This window comes from Zingiber officinale, chromosome 10A (genome assembly GCF_018446385.1).
Source record: "Zingiber officinale cultivar Zhangliang chromosome 10A, Zo_v1.1, whole genome shotgun sequence".
NCBI lineage: Eukaryota > Viridiplantae > Streptophyta > Magnoliopsida > Zingiberales > Zingiberaceae > Zingiber > Zingiber officinale.
The window spans coordinates 87,006,607-87,029,060 of NC_056004.1; the positions used below are offsets into that span (position 1 = coordinate 87,006,607).

Genomic DNA, 22,454 nt, shown 5'->3' on the forward strand with positions numbered 1-22,454 from the left:
GCAGATTGGTCATGGAATGTTGCGGGTCGGATTTGGCGGATCTACCCTAGGGACTCGACCCTAGGGGGTTGGACTTGGAATGTTGTCGGTCGGATCGAGCTAGTCGACCATGAAATATTGCCAGTTGGATTTGGTGGGTCGGCCATGGAATACTGTTGGTCAGCCCTAGCAAATCAACCCTACTATGGGTCTGCTCTGCACTACCGAAAATACTGGCGAGTGTCAGTCGGATGTGGCGGGTTGGTCATGGAATGTTGCCGATAGGATTGGGCCGGTCAGGCATGGAATATTGTCAGTCATCCCTGGCGGATTGGTCCTGCTCTGGGTTAGCTCTACATTATTGGAAAGACTGGAGGGTGCCGGTCGGATTTGGCGGGTCGGCCATGGAATGATGCTGGTTAAACCTGATGGGTCGACCCTGCACTAGGTCAACTCGGCCCTACCAGGTAGACCGATGGATCGGCCTTGCTCTAGGTCAGCTCGGTTTTGCCAGGCAGATTGGTGGATCGACCCCGAAATGTTGTCGGTCAATAACATGCAAGTTCATTTGAAAGAGCAACTCTCTTTGCATGATAGCTTATTTTGTGACGGTGAATTTTTTCATGTTCGTTGTTCTGCTCATATATTGAATCTCATTATCCAAGAAGGCTTGAAAGTGGCTAGTATAGCTTTGAATAAAATTAGAGAGTCGATCAAGTATGTTAAAGGTTCAGAGACTAGGATAAGGAAGTTTGGAGAATGTGTACAAGCAATTGGTAACATTGATACTAGTATTGGCTTGCGATTAGATGTGTCTACTCGTTGGAACTCAACGTATTTAATGTTGGATAGTGCCATCAAATATAGAAAAGTTTTGCTTCTCTTCAATTCAATGACAAGAATTATAAATATTGTCCTTCAAGTGAAGAGTGGGAAAGAGGAGAGAAAATATGTGAGTTCCTTGAGCTATTTTATGACACTACTAATTTGATTTCTGATTCTTCTTATCCTATATCAAATTTATATTTTATGAAAGTATGGAAGATTGAAGTTTTGTTAAAAGAAAATTTATCAAATGAAGATGATGTGATAAGCTATATGTGTAAAAGAATGATGGAGAAGTATGACAAATATTGGACTCAATATAACATAATGCTTGCATCTGGAGCTATTCTTGACCCACGAATAAAACTTTCGATGTTGGAGTTTTTTTATTCAAAGGTTGAAAGTGATTTTCTTAAATGCCAATAGAAGATGTATCTTGTGAAGAGAAATTTGTATAAGTTTTTTTATCAGTATTCTAATACTAACAGGACAAGTTCTTCACAACCATAATCTTCTTCTACTACGCATACACTTTCGCAAAGTGTAGGAGTTAAAGGAAAGAATAAAAGAATATTTGATGTAAGTACTCTAATACATTTTTTTCTTGTATTCTCTAATTGATTTATATTTTTTTGTCACTACTATTCTAATTAATGCAGGAAATGATGGCATATGAGAGTCAAACAATTACAAGTACTGGAAAATCTCAATTGGATCTCTATTTGGAGAAGCCAAAACTTGAATTTGCGTATTATCAAGATTTGGATATTTTGGAGCATTGGAAGAATCAAAAGCATCGATACCCAACCCTTGCACTAATGACATGTGATGTTTTAGCTATTCCTATAATTATTGTTGCATCGGAATCAGCTTTTTCTATTGGTGCTCGCGTGCTTACCAAGTATAGAAGTTGTACCCTTCATGAAAAAGTGCAAGCTCTTATTTGTACTCGCAATTGGGTACATGATTATGATATTGGTAATTTATTTATTTTAGTTATGTTCTTGACTTAATTGATATATTAGTTTATTGTTATTTTATTTTTAACTATCTTCACTTTTGTGTATTTTATATGCAGATAAAGATAATGAAGAAAATGCAAGTATCAAAACAATATTATCTAAACAAGAATCAAATACTCTAGAAAAGGATATCAATGAAGACAATGGAGATAGAGGAGGATCAGAACTTAATGTAAATGATGTCATTGATGAAATTTAAAAAATATTGTATTATTGAACTTTCTATTTCGGTTTAGGACTTTAGGTTCATAGAGTTATTAAACTTTCTATTTTGATTTTATGAACTCTTTTATGTTTTTAATTATTGTGTGGTGTGTTTGGCTATTGTGATTTGTTATGGAATCTCTTAATTATTATGTGGTGTAGAATCTGGTCATTTGGAATCTTTATTGGAAACACATGATTCTATTATGGTGAACTGATGGTGTAGAATCTATGGACTGTGGTGGTGTAGAATCTAGAGATCGGAGTCATTCATTGAAACATCTTATTTATTTATTTTACAAGTTTTGTAATGAATCAGAACCATTATAAGTAATCCTATCGTTATTTTCTATCTTGTTATGTTCAGATGTATTATTTTATTTATTTTATTTTTTATAGACCTGTGGGTTAGTTCGTCAAATCTGCAATTCATCTTGAGTTGGATTAGGTTGGAGATTTCATAGTTCGCTAGGATGGTGGGTTGGCCCGCCTTGCCACGCCCCGCCAGATGTTGGATTTGTGATGAGTTAACCCGTCCCATCATGGGTTAACCCTATATTCGCTCAGATTTTGAAAGCCATATTTTACATCCGTCAACGATTTAACTCATCCTTCCAATCGATCTTTAAAGTCATCTTAAAAATGATTAACCAAGTTAGGTAATATTGAATCTGGGATGATCGATTTAATTCAATGAAAATTTTTCATTGACTACTAGGATAAATTAAGAAACGCTCATAATGAATAGCTCAATAACCTAACAACTTTTAATTACGTGCCCTATTTAAATCTTCAAAGCCATCTTAGTACCGGGTGTCTTAATTTAATCTCCGTTCGATGGTTCTACGTCATTGGCCGTATCAATGATATTTTTTGCATTCCGCTAAAGACGTGGTGGAAGGAATAGTGGAATGCCAACCCGTCGAGGTACTTGTTGGTGGTGACAATGTGAGTCTTGGTGAAAGGAAATGATTATTATTATTAGCTTTCCTTTTCTCTGAATACATATTATTATATATAAACAATTTCTTCAAAAGTATTCATTTTTTTTATTTTATGTAAAAAGATTTCAAAACTTCTTAATTTGCACGTGGATATTATTGTATTCAATTACATATATTCCAAAATAAAATTTGTCTATAAAAATTAAAATATGGATTAACAATAATAAATAGGTAAACAGGTTGTTCATTGAATGCTCGTTTTGTTTCGGTTAATTTTTTCACTAATGAATAAAATACAGGGGCCAAAATAAAATATTAACCTTAGCCGTCGTTTCTGATTTCTCTCCACGTGGCGAATATTTCTCCAACGCCGCCGGCGCCGCCAGATGGAAAGAAGGTAGCCTCACTTTTCCCACTGCTGACTTTTTTTATTTTGAAAGGGAAAACTTCTTTTTGAATTTTCTTAATATTATTTTTAAATGGATCGAATTATATAAGAGGAGATAAATTATAGGATCATGAGATTTTCCGAGAATATAGCCTTGCTAATTTTCTTAATATTGATTTGAGAGCTCGATGACCTTCTTTATTTATTTATATTTTATATTATATTGATTTGAGAGCGATGGCCTGCTTTATTTATTTATTTCGTCTTTTGTTTCCCTTGTTCAGCGGTCGTCGTCACTGCGATCTCCAGATGTGTTCTCTATCTGCCTCGAAGTAGTTGCAGCGAGGGCGAGAGCGCTGTGCCACCGGCCGCCGGCCGCCGGACGAGTTCCCTTTTTGCTCCCCGCTCTTCTTTCTTAGCCGTTCGCCTTCAGCTGTTGATTCCTACTCCGAATTCCAGTCGGGTAGTTCGTTTTTTTTTTCTTTGAAAAATTCCCGAGGAAATGGAAGGGACTGGCTTCGATGCGTAACTTGGAGATGTAGCATAGGATCTTACCCCTGGTAGGTTTCATCTTTATTCTTATTCTCACCATTTTGTTTGCGGCACAATAACCCCTGTCCTGGATTAGCCAATAAATATTCTTTTGTGGATGATTTATCGAAGAGTTTGTGGCGATGCTGTTTGGCACATTACATCGAGATTCTGCTTCTTTTTCTTTTTTTTTTATCTTACCCTGTTTCTTTCTTAGGGTTAGTTTTTGAATGACCAAAAATTAATGAATGAGATTCGGAGGTAACATGCCCTGTGATTCAGGAAAGGAAAAACTTCTAGATAGTTGAATTGTCTCAGTATTGATTTGGGAGCTTGATGCCCTTTTTGATTGAGATTGAAGTTTGCTACTAGATGGTGTTGTTACTTGTATAGTTGTGCACCTTAGTTGTTTTATGCCACTGCTAACAAAAACGATTTAGTTGCTTTAAGGTGCAATGAAGGGAGTGTATGCGCCACTGATTCAAAAAGGCTAAGAACATTGATACAGTCAAGAAACAAGCTGTTAATTTTTGTAGCTGCCTAGCTAGAGCGTTAGACAAGTTACTTGTAGCAGCAACTGAACATGGGCATTATAAGTTTGGTGTTGACTGGTTTTACAGTGGAATTTAGTAAGTTAGTTGAAGCTAATACCCAATTTATTAATAATGGGTACTGAGAACCTGTGGTACTGTACATCAGTTTCTTTCTTTGAAGAAATGGATGTTTAGAAACATTATATTTAGTACATGGCCTTTTTTATCGGTAAAAATGCTAAGTATTTACAGAGTTCTTTAAATGTTGAACACACATTAATTTTGATGACTTATTATAATCACTAATGTTGTTGATAGAACCAACTTGACATTTTGGTGATCAAAGACAACAATGTAAAAGCAAACACCAAATGCTACGTGGTTCAATCTATGAACAAGGCATACATCCACAAGAAGGAACAAATAATTTTCCAGGTGAGATAAGTAGATAAAAGAGAAATGCAAGTCTTCAAGCACTCATCACTTGTTGGCAAAAAATTGCCTTTAGGCTAACCAAGAATATAAAAGAGAACTCACTTTCCAATTAATCTCTCTCTTCCAAGGACTCTTCAAATAGACCAACCAAGATTTTCTTCCCTGACATTGCACTACTGGGAGGAGGCATTAATGGTGGTTACTGCTTGAGAAGGCCAAACAGACGTTCACTAGTGCTAGATGGGAAGTTAGGAGAGGGGCGTGGTCCTTGTGTGTGTGTTTGTCAGAGTCTGCATGTATGTAGTTGTAAAAGGTTGATAAGGTCACAACCTGTGGAAGCTGAATAAGAGGGGGCTACAAGAGGAGGGAACAAGAGGGTCTCTAACCTCAGAAATGAGGGATGGGGACTACAAAGGTTGAGACTGTGGGAAGGGATTACACAAGGAGGAAGGAGACTTGGAAAGGGAGAGGACATTGGTGGTGGATTGGTCATTGTCAAATGGGAATATGAAATAGCAAAGGGAATCGTTAGGATTTGCTTCATCAATGCAGTGGAAGAAAGTCAGTTGCAGAAATGGGGAAGGGGCTACAACTACACGAGAAGGGGTTATGTGAAAGAATTCCTAAAATACCTCTTCTTTACAATGGTACCTTGTCATGTAAGATCTCAAGACAATTGAGAGGCTTTACATTCTAGGCAAGGTTGTGAGGATGAGAATCTTGCATAGGAATGGTAAGGGTGATTGAATTGTAGGAACAAACAAGTATTGGATTTGAAATGTAGTGAGTTGGGTGGGTTTGTCTAGTATGTGGGCATTTAGTTGTAACTTAAGCCATCATTGTTGTGCATGCAATTATTCTAACCTCCTAAAATTAGTTTCTATTGTATTCTATAGATTGTCATGTTATGATTTATCATATGTCTCCAATTGTATTATACCATTGATAACAACTGGATTTTAAAAAGCTGGATATGCAATCTTTTTTATTTAATTTTCAGCACAAAATTTACATGTTCTGTGAAAGTTAACACTGCTCCAATCTTGATCTTGCAGTGTCTGGCATACACTGTTTTCATATACGTTAATTTTCATGCCAGGCTCTACTGAACTTGTACTAACTTCATCCCTTCAGATCTCAGAGTAAAAATAAAATAACATTTTTATTCACAGGTATTTTTATTATCTCCTGACCTCAATCAAAATACATAGCTCAAGGCAAGTGAAGTTGATATGACCTGTTCTTGCTTCCGTGCTTTACTATCCAGGACAAAACATCATCACAATTCTGAGCAAGAAGCAGGATGTAAGAAATTTGATATGGTTTATTTATTTTTTGCTTTTCTCTCATTATTATATTATCTTCAGGAAGTTTATATCGCTGAAGAATGGCAATGTTGATATTGTGGTGACAAGGGAAAATCTGGTAGTGCTGTGTTAATTGTTGTAGCTTCATCTGAATCACTTGCATCCCACAAAATCAGAATGCCAAATATTGTATTTTCGATTGCTTGGATTTATATGACTTAACCAAATTGTTCACTTGGAATGCTTATTGAGTTTGTCATAATATTAGATGGTTGAGCAAGAATATGAAATTAGAGAGGTCATAAGAGTTAAAATTTGATTGGTTTTTGGTTGGTCAATAGAAAAGAGCTATGTTAGTTTGGTATGTGTTATTTATCTGATGAGCATCAAACTACCTTAGCTTGTATCTCTCTGGCTTGCCAAAAGTTGAGTGGAGATCGTATAAGTCTCCAAATAACTACATAAGAAAGGAATCAAGGCAACTAATAACCTTTTTAGTAGACAAGCCAGCCTCATACTTGGTCTCATATAGTTGTTTTGTTTGTTAAGCGGCATTACTTTTGCAAGACTGACATGCAAATACAAAAGTAATACTACCCTAATTGTATAAGAGTGGCATTACTTTTGCAAGACTGTCATGCAAAAGTAATGCTCTCATCAGACAACTACAGGTCTAATGCCACTTAACAAAGAAATTTGCATATTTCTATTTATCCTTTGGTTCACTTAACTTGGTTCTTTTGGGGCTTTAGGTTAGTGTGATAAGTGCAGATGATTAATAGCACATGGAATGATCCATAAAATTGGTGAGTTATCAGGACGTCCTTCAGGATACTTGATTAAAGGATAGTTAGTCTCAAGAGATGCACCCCTAAATGTGGTAAGAGTTTATGATACATCATGTCTGATGGTTTCTGGAGGCTCTTTTTTCGTTAAACACTGGGGCTTAGTGAAAGGTTCAACGGTATCAAGTGAGGAGGCACTAGGTAAGTAGATACTATCTATTGTTGTGCTAAAATTGGAGTGGTCTTTCAACTCCAAATTTCAAAAGGGGCTTAGTGAAAGGTTCAATGGTATCAAGTGAGGAGGCACTAGGTAAGTAGATACTATCTATTGTTGTGCTAAAATTGGAGTGGTCTTTCAACTCCAAATTTCTTTTGAAGTCGAGGATAATTCATCGAGTGATTTTTCTGATATTTTTTATTTTGCAACACTTTCTAGGAGATGGTCGACTTAAGAAGAGAGGTGATTCTATTCTTGTTTTTAAGGTTGACACTATTTCTAATTCTTTCTTTTCCCTTTCATGTCAGGTTAGTGTAATGGTTTTCAGGGCTTCCTTTGTTATCTGTTTCTCTGGTTTAGATTTTGAAGGATTAATTTTGATATAATTTTAAGATGTGTATTTTCTCTTCAATCATTTTGGCCTTACCAAAGGATGATATGAGTCATATGACAATATTCATGGGGAAAATGTCACCTCATATCTCATTAATGTAGCAGCTGAGGTGCCATTAATAATAGGTAGCCTGCAGATATCTATTATGACATGGTCTTCTGCTTTCTCTATGCAGGGTATCCATCCAACAAGAACATAAAGCTTTTCTCCTACAGAAAACTGAGATCAGCTACAAATAATTTTCATCCGAGCAATAGGATAGGCCGTGGTGGGTTTGGAACAGTGTATAAGGTGATTCATGTTACTCATCATAGCATATGCCAGAATAATTGTGTGCTGTTTATGAAATGCTCACTTCTTCATCTTTTTCTATGACTGACTGCAACAAGTCAACTAGAGTTAATTGTGTGTTAAATATGTTCAGTTCCTAAATTTTCTTTGAGTTGATTTCTGCAGGGAAACTAAAATGGCACAGTTTATATGAACCTTCTTCACCTTATACATATAGTTGCTATGATTCTTGTGTAATTCTTGTTGGTTCCCTGATGGTCGGCTAGAGGAGGGGGTGAAGAACCCTGAAAGATAAAAAACAAAAACCTTTCTTGACTTATAGCTTATTAGAGCAAACACTTGTATAAAAAGAATAAAGAAGCATACAAATCAAAGACAAATGCATAGAAAGAATTATTTGGTTGCAAGTAGAGGATTGTTAATCCAAGGCAAGTGAAAAGCACTATAAAGATCTCCTTTGGGCGAAGTAGCTTCTTACAACGTTAATGGCTCACAAATAGTAGTAGAACAAAAAGAGAATGATTTACAAGTGTTTTTCCTAACTACTGGGATCAGGGTTGTATTTATAGCTTGGTCGGGGCGCCTGGAGGGGATAAAATTTTATCCCTATCGCAATGGAGCACACCACATTGTATTTGGTTGATTTTTCAGGTCCGGGCGCTCAGACCAAAAAGTCAACATTTTTTTGACTTTCGATCCCGGTCTTCTGCTCCAGTTTCGCTCGCATTGGTCCAGGTCTTCCGCTTCGACTTTGTTCGCTTGGGTGATTTCGGTCATCCGGAATAGGGCTCACCTGAACCCATTTTTTGGCCTTCGAGCAGTCTTTTGCTCCGGCTTCTCGTCCTTCGGAAATGTTGCGCGCCTCCTCATCCGCCAGCATACTCTTTGGCAACGCCTCGTCCCTCAAACGCACTGAGCCCGTCGGCTCTCTCCCATGCCGTCCTTTTCGCTAGTTGCGTCTTTCGCTCAACTTCCTATGCTCCTTAATTCCTGCACACTTAGACACAAGACATCAAAATAACAATAGGACCTAACTTGACTTGGTTGATCACATCAAAACCATCACGGGTACTTACAATCTCCCCCTTTTTAACGTGGATCAACCCAAATTAAGTTAGGGTAAACAAGATATTAAATAAAAGCATTAAATGAAATTTCAAGTTTTGAAAAGTAAATATGCAATATTTTTAAAAATATATACCTCCCCCTTAAATTTAACTTCTAACTCTTCTCCTTTAATCACATTAAAAATAGGGGTACTTTAAAATGACTCAAAAGAAAAAAAAAATCCAAAACAAAGTCTAAGGAAAATACTATTATAAACGATTATCTAGGAAATCATGAAAGTTTAAGTTTTGACAAAATCTGGACTTTAATAAGTTAAAGTTTAAGCATTGAAAAAAAAATTTAATAGGGGTTGAACAGACATTTATAAAGCAAATATAAAAAGGAGTTAACTTAAGCAGAAAATAAATTCCAAAAAACTTGAATTTTAAAACAACCTTTTTGAGTAGTTGACAAATATTTTGGGCAAAATAAAAAAATATATATATAATAGTTGACTATTTAACAGTTACTCAATTAAACATTCATTTCAATAATTAGCTTTTATAACAGTTAACTATGTAGTCAATCAAACATTTATTTCAATAATTAGCTTCCATGGCGAGGCACTAGACCTTCTTGGATATTAGAATAACAACCACTTCTAGACAAAGTCTTTTAAAGAAATTAAACATTTAATTTTCTTTTTGCAAATTGTAACTTAAAAATTAATTTATTCTAGGCAGGATTTGAGAACTCAATATAGGTTTCTTCCTACTAGATTTATCAAATATTTTCTAAGGATATATGTTTTTGTTACTTTTCTGATTTGGTCCTTGTGAAATTTATAATACCAGTTTAATCCTTTATAGTTTCTAAAATTTGAAGCAGAAAAATTTGAACATACAAAATTTTTTAAGTTTTTTATTTGTTCTTTCAAATTAGCATTTTCAATTTTTAACTTATCTAGATCCTCTATTAAGTATGATTTTGCTAAGGTCCTTTTTATCTCTAAATTTTCATTTTTTAATTTGTCATTTTTAGTTTTTAATTTGCACATTGATTTTGTCATTGATTTAATGCTGAAATACAGAGTTGATCAGGTGGTAAGAGGCATACCTCACTTACTATGTCAGATCTGAAGCTTGATTCTCCCCCTGCTTCGCTGCATTCGTCTGAAGTCGCTCCTCCTTCATCGATGCTAACTTCTCAGGTGCTTGATTCTTCGTGGCTAGCTATCAGTGCTAGATCAACGTATGTTTCTATTTCTGACTAGGATGATGAGCTTTCGTCCTAAGTGGCATTGAGATTCTTGTGCTTGTTTTGCTTTGGCCTCTTTTCTTTTTCCTTTTTAAGTTTCGGTCAATCCTCCTTTATGTGTCCTTCCTTTTGACACTCGTAGCATTGAACCTTTCTTCTATTTCTTGAATTTTTTCTGTTCTGCATTTCTTTAAATTTGTTAGATCTAAGAAACTTCCTTAATTTCCTTACCATGTAAGCTTCTTGGTCTCCTTTTGGATCTAAGTCGAATTCGGGTTCGTCCTTCTTTGTGGCTCTGAGTACCAGGTTCTGCCTAACTCTTTACTTGATCCTGCACATCTAGATTCATGTAATTCTAAAGTTGAAAACAATTCTTCTAGTGTACTTACCTCTAAGTCCTTCGAGATGTAGTAGGCGTCGATTATTGAAGTCTATTCTGGAGTCTTGGGAAAAGCATTGAGTGTGTAGCGTATCGAGTCCCGGTTTGTTACAATTTCGCCGAGGTTGACCAATCCGGTGATCAGTTCCTTGATCTTCGCGTGTAGTTGGGATACCTTCTCACTTTTTGCCAGACGTACATTTGTTAGTTGATTTCGAAGAAGGTCTCATCGTGCGAGCTTCGTTTCGGATGTGCCTTCATGAAGTTCCAGGAATTTCTCCTAGAGGTCTTTGGCCGACGACTAGCTTCCAATGCGGTTGACTTCTTGAAGCAGCAACACACTTAGCAGGTGATATTTTGCTCTGCTATTAGCGACGAAATCACTTTGTTCCTTTTTCATCTAGAGGTACTCTTCTTTCTCTATGCCTTGTTGATCTTTTAGAACTACAAAATTATATTTAATAATTAAAAGAATTTCAAAATCTGTTTTTAGGAATATCGTCATTCGGCGTTTCCCTCGAACTTTGCCGGAATGAGGCTTGGTCCAGCCATTGATTTCTTGGCTTCGGTCGGTGGTTAATCCTTCTAAAACGTCCTTGCTCTGATACCAATTGTTGGTCCCTGGTGGCCGGCTAGAGGGGGCTGAATAGCCTTGAAAGATAAAAACAAAAACCTTTCTCGACTTCTAGCTTATTAGAGCAAACACTTGTATAAAAAGAATAAAGAAGCATACAAATCAAAGACAGAGGCACAGAAAGATTTACTTGGTTGCAATCAGAGGATTGTTAATCCAAGGCAAGTGAAAAGCACTATGAAGATCTCCTTTGGGCGGAGTAGCCTCTTACAATGTTAATGGCTCACAAACAGTAGTAGAACAAAAAGAGAATGATTTACAAGTGTTTTTCCTAACTACTGGGATCAGGGCTGTATTTATAGTCCTGGTTGGAGCGCTTGGAAGGGTTCCAAGCGTCTGGAGGGGATAGAATTTTATCCCCATTGCAACGGGACGTGCCACATCGTATTTGGCTGATTTTTCAGGTTCGGGAGCCCCGAGGGGGTTTCGGGCGCTCGACGTCCAGGTGCCTGGACTAGGCTCGGGCGCCCGAACTAAAAAGTCAACATTTGTTGACTTTCAGTCCCGGTCTTATGCTCTGGTTCCGCTCGCATTGGTCCGGGTCTTCCGCTCCGGCTCCGTTCGCTTGGGTGATTTTGGCCATCCGGAATAGGACTCACCCGAACCCATTTTCCGGCCTTCGAGCAGTCTTCCGCTCTGGTTTCTCGTCCCTCGGAAACATCGCACGCCTCCTCGTCCGCCAGCGTACTCTTCCACATCGCCTCGTCCCTCAGATGTACCGAGCCCGTCGGCTCTCTTCCGCGCCCGTCGGCTCTCTTCCGCGCCGTCCTTCTCGCTAGCTGAGTCTTTCGCTCGACTGCCTGTGCTCCTAAGTTCATGCACACTTAGACACAAGACATCAAAATAATAATAGGTCCTAACTTGACTTGGTTGATCATATCAAAACCATCACAGGGTACTTACAATTCTATCATATGGACATAGTCACATCCTGCAGCACATGTGTCACATCTTTAGCACATGTGTCACATCTTTGAAGTTTTGAATTACGGGCAATTTTTTTTAAAACTAAACATATTAAGATAATTTGAACAAGAAAAGAAGATATGATATGCAGTTTTAGTAACAAGAAACAAATTAATGGAATAGTTAAGATAGATGATGATTTTCTAGAAGAGTTTTAGATATCTTAGAGTCATTATTCAATAAAAAAAGGGAATATTGATGAAATCATCATTAATAGGACAAAGACTTAGTGAGGAAAGAAACTTCTGTAGTCCTATGTGATCGTTGTGTTCCTTTAGGCTAAAAGGCAAAATTCTATAAGACTTTGGTACCACTTGCCATACTTATGGATTGTAACGTTGTGTTGTTACATGCAACATGTGCAAAGTTTTAAGATAGCAAAAATTAGAATGCTAAGATAGAGGCGTGGAGATACTAGAAACTATAAAGTGAAAAATATTAATATGATCAGTTTGGTCTGAATCTAATAGACAATAATTTTTTTTTAAAAAAAAGGTAGAGATGGTATAGGCCCATCTAAAGGCAATCAATAAATTCTATAGGATAAAGAATTGAATCTATTAAAGTGTAAGGGCTAGAGGAAGACCTAAGAAATACAAGTCAGTATAATAAAAAATAATTAATTAGTTTAAATATTACTAATGATCTAGCCATGTATAGAGCTCAATGAAAGAGTTAGATTTATGTAGAGCATGACTTGATAATGATGAACATAAATTTAAAATGACATCATAATTTCACTATGATGCCATGTTAAACTTTGTATTGATCAATTATGCTATATTTTTTTGATCTCCCTTTTAGACAGTGGGGGCCACCTTGGAGGGGTCGCCGAGGTGACGGTTTCACCGATTATGTTATATTTTTTTTATTGGTAAACATTAGTAAAATTATAAAAAAAAATTACTTGTGATTTTATTTATAATAAATAACATTTAAAATTATTGAACAATGTATGATGGGATATGATCATTCATAAAAAATGCCATTAGTGTTTTTAGTTAAAGTGGAATTAGATTTCTTACAAAAACTTCTAGTGGTATAGTAATGCCTATGTGGTTTTGATGTTTGGACAAAAGTTTTAGACCTAGTGGGATAAAACTTGGTTGTTGTTGTTGTTGTGTGTCAAGTGTGCAAGTGCAAGATATTTGTCATTGATATTGTTGGTGCAATGGATGAAGTCTAAGAGATTTTAGGTTAATTGGACACTTGGTAATCGGAAAATTCCAAGTATGTTAAGGAATAGATGGAAGTCTTAATAGGTCGAGGTCAACCTAATGCTTGGCAAAAAAGAAAGTCCCGGAGGCAAGGTCTCTTAGCATGGAAAATCCGAAAGTGAGGCTTCTTGGCACATGAAGTCTCGGAGGCACTACCTCTGAGTAGGTAACTTATGGTGAAGTGGATACTAGAGCACACTTGTATAAAGGGTTATACGTGTGACTAGACTTGGGCAGGGACTCAACCTGAGTAGTCTGACTTAAGTATTTAGTCAACTGCGGGTGGCTTTCAATTGGCTGGAATATGAGTCAATTGGTCAGTCAACTAACTTCCTAGCAAACATAATGTTGCTATTCGTTGGTGAGTCAACTGGGGAACATTAAATAAATGATTGATGTACCAATGGGCAATTGGAACATAATTGTTGATCTAACATAATCAGACTCAAGTTCTAGCTCTTGAGTCGATTAATTAATGGTAAATTGAGTCAACTTAAGTATCTATTGTGACACAGTAAATTGGTAAAATTAAGTTAGCATTCGACTGGTCTAGCATAGGAAAGCAATGTTCAGGTTGAAACAAAGCTGCAATTAATGACTATAAATATGAGCCAAAATGAGCATGAGAACTAAAAGTGCTTACACTTACAATTCTGGTCTCAACTTTCTTGCGCTTCTATTCTTTACTCTTGTGTAATCTCTTCTTTAGCTTAATTTTCATCTTATAGGTAGAATAGGATTAGATGTTTTTCCACCTCTGGAAGCTATCCAAGGAAAAAAGATAGTGGATTGCAAGGAGTGACTCCCCGGCAAGTCATAGGTTGTAGAATTAGAAATCATGGTTCCAACCATGTAAAAGGCTTGTGTTTGCATTATTCATTTTGTTAAAAATGGTACTGTTTTTGTTTCTACTGCATACTAACTCAATTGTAGACATGAGCAAGCAATCAAATGATGGACCATTCAATCCCCTCTAGCCTCACCATCGATCCAACAACTTCAAGTATGTGCATAAATTTACTAAAAACAATTGTTCATGCTATATTTGTCACAATCATAAAAGTCTATACTAGGTTTAGCAATTAATAGGAATTATATTTGCACGATCTCATAATAATTCCTTCTTATTCTATCAAAGAATTACAATCTCATTATTAGTAATTTTACTCTTTTTTTCAAAACAATATTTATTTTTAGAAGTATGCAATAACTCTTTTTATTGGAGATTCCTCCATTTTTTTTTATTGCCTTGCTTTTGTGTGACAGGGGATACTTGGAAATGGAGTAGCAGTTGCAGTGAAGGTACTATCCACAGAATCCAAACAAGGAATTAAGGAATTCTTGACTGAGATTGATACCATCACAAATGTGAGGCATCCGAACCTTGTTGAGCTTTTAGGTTGCTGTGTTGAAGAAAGTAGTCGCATTCTTGTGTACGAGTATGTGGAGAACAGTAGTCTTGATCGTGCATTGCTTGGTAACTTGAGTACACTTATCAATATTGATGTGAGACAGAACAGTTCTCTTTGTCTGATTTCATAATTTTCTTTACCTTATAGGTATGACTGTTGACACAACCAATCTGAATTGGAAAAATAGATCAGCTATTTGCATTGGCACTGCTACAGGTCTTGCATATCTGCATGAAGAACTTGAACCCCCTACCGTGCACAGAGATATTAAAGCTAGCAATATTCTTCTTGACAGTAACTTTGCCCCTAAAATAGGAGATTTTGGTTTGGCAAAACTTTTCCCTGATAATATTACACATATCAGCACACGAGTAGCTGGAACAAAGTAAGCCATTGTTAGACATTCTGGGATTTCTAGTTTTAAAATATGATGTTTGAGTAATAAAGAATACGAAGGTTTAATGGTTATAAACCATGCGTATTAGGTGGATATTTTCTGTTCATCTTGTAAAGTATTATGTTAATAAAGTAACTGGATAAAAATTATTGGTTTTTGGTTTAAGGCAGCTAATTCCATGCATCATGTTTTTTAACAAGTTTTAAGTATGACAGCCCACAGTGAATGTCTAACATTCCTTAGTCTGTTCGCTTGTGACATCTAAGGTAGGTACCTGCAACATCTGTTTTTCATCTTATCCAGCTAGATATGATTACCTTTATTGTGAACGACAATCTTTTGTTAATAGAATGTGGAACATGTGATGACAGATGCTCCTGTTATTGCTACCTTGAAATTAGAGTGTGGTAGTATCAAAAGAGATATATGTGCACAACACGCTAAAATTTATTCTCAATCCATATTTTCCATCTTCTCTGGTACTCATTCATGCAACAATTAACTGCAGTGGCTATTTGGCGCCAGAGTATGCCATGAAGGGCCAATTAACTAAGAAGGCCGATGTATACAGTTTTGGCGTGCTTCTAATTGAAATAATTAGTGGCAGGAGTAGTTCAAAGACATACTGGTCAGGGATGGGGCAACCTCTCTTACAATGGGTAAGTCACGGTTATGAATGGCACATATATTACTTGTTCGCTATCAGTGAAGTTTTCTCTTTTATGTTGTAGTTGTTTTTCCTGGTCTTGAAAATGGGTCATTTCGAACATATATGCTCAACAAAGTGACTTGGCCATAATAATTCATAACATTGACATTCTCAATCCATTCATCTGCTCAACATGCATCAACACATTGCATAAACATTCAACTAGAATATATAAATTATGATTTACTCGTTTAGGTTTGTGATTATGTTTTGAGCTATGCTTAGGTGAGAAAATAGCATCGTGGGTACACTAGTCATAGCAAATGCTAGCTTCCAAAGAGAGAAGTCATTGGTTCGTCACAAATCTACAGTGGACTGCATTTTGTTAGATTTTTTTTTTGGAGACAACTCAACATAGTCACATTTCTATGCTATTCTTTTCAGATAGCTAAATTATATGTACAAACCCTCGACTTTGTTAGTATTCCATGGACATCCTACTGTTCCTTCGCAAATCTCTGTCTGTCCATCTTCTGACTTATTTAGCTCGGAAAACAGTAAACGTTAGTGAACTTTGATAGATTGGTTAAGTTATATCTGTTAATAATACTACTAAACCAATAAGCAGTAGGCTTTGAGAATCTTTTAACAAGCTTGTTGTTTCCTGACTAATCAACTACCATTTATGTACTCCAAATGCTAGACATGGCAGCTTTTCAAGGAAGGGAAGCTTAAAGAATTGGTAGATCCATCACTTGGTGAATATCCAGAAGAGCATGTCATGAAATTCATCAAAGTTGCACTCTTCTGCACGCAAGCGGCTGCCGGGCGAAGACCTTCGATGCCCCAGGTGGTAGAGATGCTGTTGAGGCCCATTAAACTAAACGAGGAGGAGCTGACGCCTCCAGGTTACATCGATATCCCTTCAAAGATAAACCATGGTTCAAGAGGTACAACCTCCAGTAATTTTCAATTGAAGAAATCAGCTGCTGGTGATTCCACTAATTTATTAATGTCGACTTCTGATACCTCAACAGAAATATCACCAAGGTAAGCTGTATCAGTGCCAGGATTGGCATCCTGTGTCAAATAGGTAGTGGGCATCAGCAGGAATTTGTGTTGTCATTTGTTTTTGCGGTTTGTGTTCTTATTTTTAACTTTACAAATATGTGCCTGTGGCATAAAATGTTACTACATTATAAATTATACAATAAAAATTAGGTAAAAATCAAAAGGGCATTTATCATTTACTTCGTACCATCTGACTTGAACCGTCCAAATTACTTTTATATTATTTGATCATTCGTGTAGAAGTTAGTAGGTAGCTTTTATAATGTGGAGACATTTTGCTTTGTTTCTTTAAGTGATAATTTGATTAAAATAATATTTTAATGAGTATGATAACTTTATGATGTTAAATGAACAATATATATGATCATGATCTCTGTTGTATAGAAATTAACATGTAACTTTCACACGTTGAATTTAGCATGTAGTTTCTACACGATGGAGTATCAGAGATGGAGTATCAGAAAATAGCAGGAGTCTTTTGGATGGTTTGATGGACGTCCTTGATTTTGCTCTAAATTTTAGGTTGAACAGATAACTTTTTTGGTTCTGATTGATTAAATAAATTATCGAACCAAATAAATTATCTGAAAATGGGGAAATTTAGAGATACATATTGAAAAAAAATAAAGGATAACATACGTTTAACCCTTGTATTTTCTATCCAATAATATTTTGCTTCCTGTATTTAAAAAATAATATTTAACTTCTTTTACTAAAAGTCATAAAAGATAATTATATTTTTATATATATTTTTTTTATCATTTTTAATAATAATCTGACTGTCATGTCCTTCGATATAAATTCTCATAAAATTTATATATGCATACGGATATGGTGGACCCAAAACTTTAAAAAGAGATTTTCTTTGGATGACCTGTCCAATCTAAAGCTACTTTCGATGATCACTCAGTGCATTATTGTACTGATCCTAATCACTTTGTGAATTATTGTAGATAAGGGTGTGTTGTAAAGTAGACGATAAGAATGTGATGGGGCCGCCCACAAGTACCCGGTTCTTATCTCTACTCGAAAATAAAAGATAAGCGTGTGTTGTAAAGTAGAAGATAAGGATGCGATGGGGTCGTCCATAGGTACCCGGTTCTTATCTCTACTCCTATATAAAGCCCTGACTACCTCTTGCAAACTCATTCAGAAATCATCTGAGAGTTTACTTGAGAAGTGCTTAAGTCTTTCCTGTATGTTCATAAGCCTTTAAGTTTTCAAATAAAATCTGTACATTTTCTAGTTCCTGATATTTATTTTTGTTTGAAAGCACTCTCTTTACTCACTTTCCTGTTTGACCTTTGGTATCAAAGCGAGGTTAGGAATGGTTAATTAAAATCCTCAAGGTATTCCAGGGAAGAGATCGTGTTCATAGGTACCAATTTGTTAAAAGTACTCCCATTAGATCAGACTAGAACTTATAGGAAGGCATAGAGGTTGGATCTAATAAGCCCTTTCAAACAAAGATCGCTTACCTAAGGCACAGAGACTAGACCTAATAAGACCTTAGTAAGACCAATTTGGTAAGGTTTTGAAAATAAATTCTCAGGAGGAAGTAATTCCTAAAGTGGGAACTAACACCAATAGACGTAAGGTGGTAGAAGGATGGGTTCCTAGCAAAACCGCTAAAAAGGTGAGGTGAAAATCCTTTTTGGGAAAGAAAACCGATGAGCATTTATAATCAATTCTGATGTCTGTGTTAGAGTGTATACTAAAAGCCTAGCTTTTGTATAAATATTTATAAGAATCACATTGGTCAAGTGTCTACATTTATATATATCAAATGTAGATGTTCAATTAATTTATATTGTAGATAACATAGTGTGTGATGTCACACACAGAAGATCGTGTTATCGGTTCTTTATAAATTATAAACAGTAGCTCACGACCAAGATGGAAAGGAACAAACCATTGGTAGGTCGTAATGTAATTAGGTATTAGTTTATCTTAACTATATAATTACACTAGTACACTTAGAGTGTATTGAGTAGGACCATTAGAGGTCGTTTCTTTTATACTGACTTTATAAAGGAACAAAGACCTCAGTTATTATGGAAGTGTGTGCTCTTAATCCTAATATAATAACAAGCACATATATTTGATATTTATTTCTTTGATTTATCAAAGGGTGAGGTTTAGCTCGATAAATCAATATGCCCGATAAGTTGGGAAATGATATTACTTATAGTGTGTGTTGTTGATTATAGAAAGAATCTGTGTCCTAGTTATCTAGGTTGAGAATGTCCCCAAGAGGAGCTCATAAGGATTGCCATGTTAAACTCTGCAGGTGGACTTAGTCCGACATGACAATGAAGTTGAGTGGTACTACTCTTGGAGTTAGATATTAATTAAGTGAGTTGTCAGTAACTTACTTAATTAGTGGGCATTCGTAATCTTAAACACAGGGAGACTAACACACTTATGATAAGAAGGAGCTCATAATGTAATTTGGGATTGGTGCTGTAGTGCGGTAGTAACTCTCTAATGGAATGAGTTATTATCGATGAACTTGAGTTGTGTGTTCGGGGTGAGCACGGGATACTTAAGCTCATCGGAAGGTCAAAACTAATTTCTCCTCTAGGTCCCTGTCGTAACCTCATTAAAGCCTCAAGTCCATCCAAATGAAAGGTCTTCTTGGTGTCCAAGAAGAGGGCGGGACCATTGCTTGGTGACCAAGCAATGGCCGGCCACATCCTCTTATAGGGGTCGACCCTATTGCTTGGTGACCAAGCTTGTAGGGGCCGACCAAGAATAATTCAAATAGGAGAGTTGTTTTGAATTTTTAAAATCTTTTCTTTGAAGAAAACTATAAGTTTTAAAAGAGAGGTTTTAATTTTAAAAACTTTCCTTATTTGAATTTGGCCACATGTTTTAATAGAGAGTTTTAAAAGTTTTAAAACTTTCCTTTTTTAACCATCTTCATGGTTTAAGAAAAAAGGGAGATAAGTTTTAAAATTAAAATTTTCTATCATCATGTTAAAAAAGGAAAATTTATAAGAGAGTTTTTAAATTTTAAAACATGATTTTAATTTTTATAAACTTTCCTTTTTTAACTCCTACTTTAGGAAAGAGAGCTTGTAAAATTTTATAAGAGTTTTTTTTCTTATAAAATTTTATAAAAATAAAATTCCTTTTTCCCCTTGATGAGGTGGCCGGCCACCTTGCTTGGTGCCCAAGCAAGTGGCCGGCTATATTAATTTAATTAAAATCATCACAAAATTAAAATTTGGTGATTGATTCAATCAAGAGGAAAGAAAAGGAAAAATTAAAAGGGAAAAGGAAAAACTCTTGGATGATTTTATTTTTTGTAAAAAGTTTTTCCTTATTTGCCTTGGGCAAGTAATATAAAAGAAGGGGTGAGGGGGCTTCATGGAGAATAACTCTTATTCTTTTGCTTGGAGATCTCTTGGTGGTCGACCCTCTCCCTTCTCCCTTCTCCCTTTGCTCTCTTCTCCTTGGTGGTGGTGGTGGCCGAATTCTAGAGGAAGAGGAAGGACTCTTTTGGATGGTGTTCATCTTGGAGGATCGTTGCCCACACAACGTCCAAGACGAGGCGAGGAATACGGCAGAAGATCTCGAGGTTATTAGTTTACAAAGAGAAGGTATAATTAGCAATTGTTTTCCGCATCATGTTAGTTATTTCTTTTTGTAAGAATTCTAAATACAAGAGGCAATTAGATCTAGTTTATCGAATTTATTTTTCGATTTTATGTTTTCTTCTTTTTCGAATTTGTGATTCGATTGTTCTTTTTGGTTAACCTAGAGTTATTTAAGGAAATAAATATTAGCTTTCCTTAAAAGGTTTTTCCTAGGCAGTGGTGGTTGCTCCTATATCCAAGAAGGTCATGTGCCTCGCCATGCAGTCCTGGAAGCCGATTTTGGAAATTAATATTTATGGAATTAATAACTTAGGTAGATTTGAATCAATAGTGTTAAGTTCCGCTTGCGATTCAAATCTAAACCATTAAGAACAGATAAGTTAAATTTGGAATCAATGATGTTAAGTTCCGTCTGTGATTCCTAATTTAACTTTTAAAGAACACAATAGGTTATTTAAGGAAAGGTTCGACACTTGTACAAAAATTTTTGTACAGTGGAACCGGTACGTTTTCCTAGAACTAACCAACAGTCTGAACAATGGGAGGAAGCAATACAATACTGGTATACTAGTTCACGTACCTCAAATCTAGAATACCTTGATCTAGCAAAAGCAGAAAAGCCATCCCACAAGGAACTAGCTCATAATATTACCGTATTATACGGCAAAGTCTGTTTATCTAGTAAAGTCCATTTGAAAATTTTCAAAGTCCTCCAAGAACAAAACTAAGTCCTTGAAAAGGAACTACAAAAACTTAAGAAGGTGATACAAGCTCTAACCATTTTGCAAGCTGATAACAGACCTCTTACTCAACAAGGGGTCAAGGCTCTAATTACTGAGATTTCATAGCAATCAAAGCTTGCTGAAGAAAAGGCTCTTAAATTATCAGCAAACTTGGATAAAAAGCTGCACCGGGTGGAGCAATTATTGGCAAAAATTGAGAAGCAAATTTTTGGATGAGCTATACGCTGTCCAAAAATACAAACTCTTACAAGGAAGCCATCGGAGCTGTCCTGCGCTTAGATTTATAAGGCCAAGTGATTATTCAAATACTATCGCCAATGGAACAGCAATCATCAAGCAAAACAATCTTCAACTTCAACTACTAACGCAAATCGCGGAAGGCATACAAGAAATTCGTGACGATCTAAAAAGTGTTCTTGATTATCAAAGAAGGAAGGGAGGTACTTCTATTCTACCTGACGATTTAATTACAAAACTTTCCAATTTATCTTTGGGTCCAGGAGAGTGACCTAAGGAACCAAAAGGAAGACTTTTGGTGTTTAAAGACCCCCTTAAAATCCTCCGGCAAGAAAACGAGAAGTTGGAGAATGACAACCAGAACTCAAGAAGTACCAGCTACACCTCTGGTAGAGGATCAAATACGGGAATACCGGCACAATCAAAGGCGTCTTTACAACCTACAGTAAGCATCCCGACGAATGGGGCAACGAATAATGAGAAGACCAGTAACCCAGCATATGCTGGAACAACAGCTAGATCCCCAGGAGCAACTGAAGCTGTCCATGCGAGAGAGGGCGACCATTAAATAGATCGCACGTTTATTCAAGAAGAAAGCTTTAATCAGTTACAAAAGAGCAGGATGCAATACATCCACATAGGCGTTCTTCAGGTACGACTTTTAATTCTTCATCGACGGGAAGAAGGAACTCTGGCCTTAGTCCTGTTCAGGGACAATCGATGGCAAGATGATAGGTCAATAATAGCAACTATGAAAGTAGATCTATCCAGAGGAAGTCAACTTTTTTATGTAATTCCGGATATTATGATGACAATTAGGGATTCCTTTAGAAATATTCAATTAACCATTGCAATCAGGGGCTATGAGACATGGCAAAATGGCGAAGCAAATTTCCTTGTTACGAGGGGACTAATCGGAAGGCTTTCAAATACACCAAATGTTGCATTCGCCTATGAGGTAAACGGTGTTGTTGATTATCTAACAAGT

General features: G+C 36.2%; 1 protein-coding gene across 1 annotated transcript; it reads left to right on the forward strand.

The window, feature by feature from the left end:
• The first annotated feature begins 3,505 nt into the window (after window positions 1–3,505).
• LOC122026966 (putative serine/threonine-protein kinase) lies at window positions 3,506–17,047 on the forward strand. Its single transcript, XM_042585734.1, has 7 exons — window positions 3,506–3,922; window positions 6,034–6,166; window positions 7,740–7,855; window positions 14,622–14,832; window positions 14,915–15,152; window positions 15,673–15,823; window positions 16,517–17,047. Exons 2-7 carry the CDS (start codon window positions 6,094–6,096, stop codon window positions 16,865–16,867), a joined length of 1,140 nt encoding a protein of 379 aa, XP_042441668.1. The 5' UTR covers window positions 3,506–3,922; window positions 6,034–6,093; the 3' UTR covers window positions 16,868–17,047.
• The last annotated feature ends 5,407 nt before the right edge of the window (window positions 17,048–22,454 follow it).

Excerpts from the sequence above, each read along its gene's own strand:
- LOC122026966 (XM_042585734.1), top strand. The coding sequence starts at position 6,094 with ATGACCTGTTCTTGCTTCCGTGCTTTACTATCCAGGACAAAACATCAT. Across the intron at positions 6,167-7,739 it reads TTCTGAGCAAGAAGCAGGAT|GGTATCCATCCAACAAGAAC; the intron begins GTAAGAAATTTG and ends TTCTCTATGCAG. Across the intron at positions 15,153-15,672 it reads ACACGAGTAGCTGGAACAAA|TGGCTATTTGGCGCCAGAGT; the intron begins GTAAGCCATTGT and ends AATTAACTGCAG.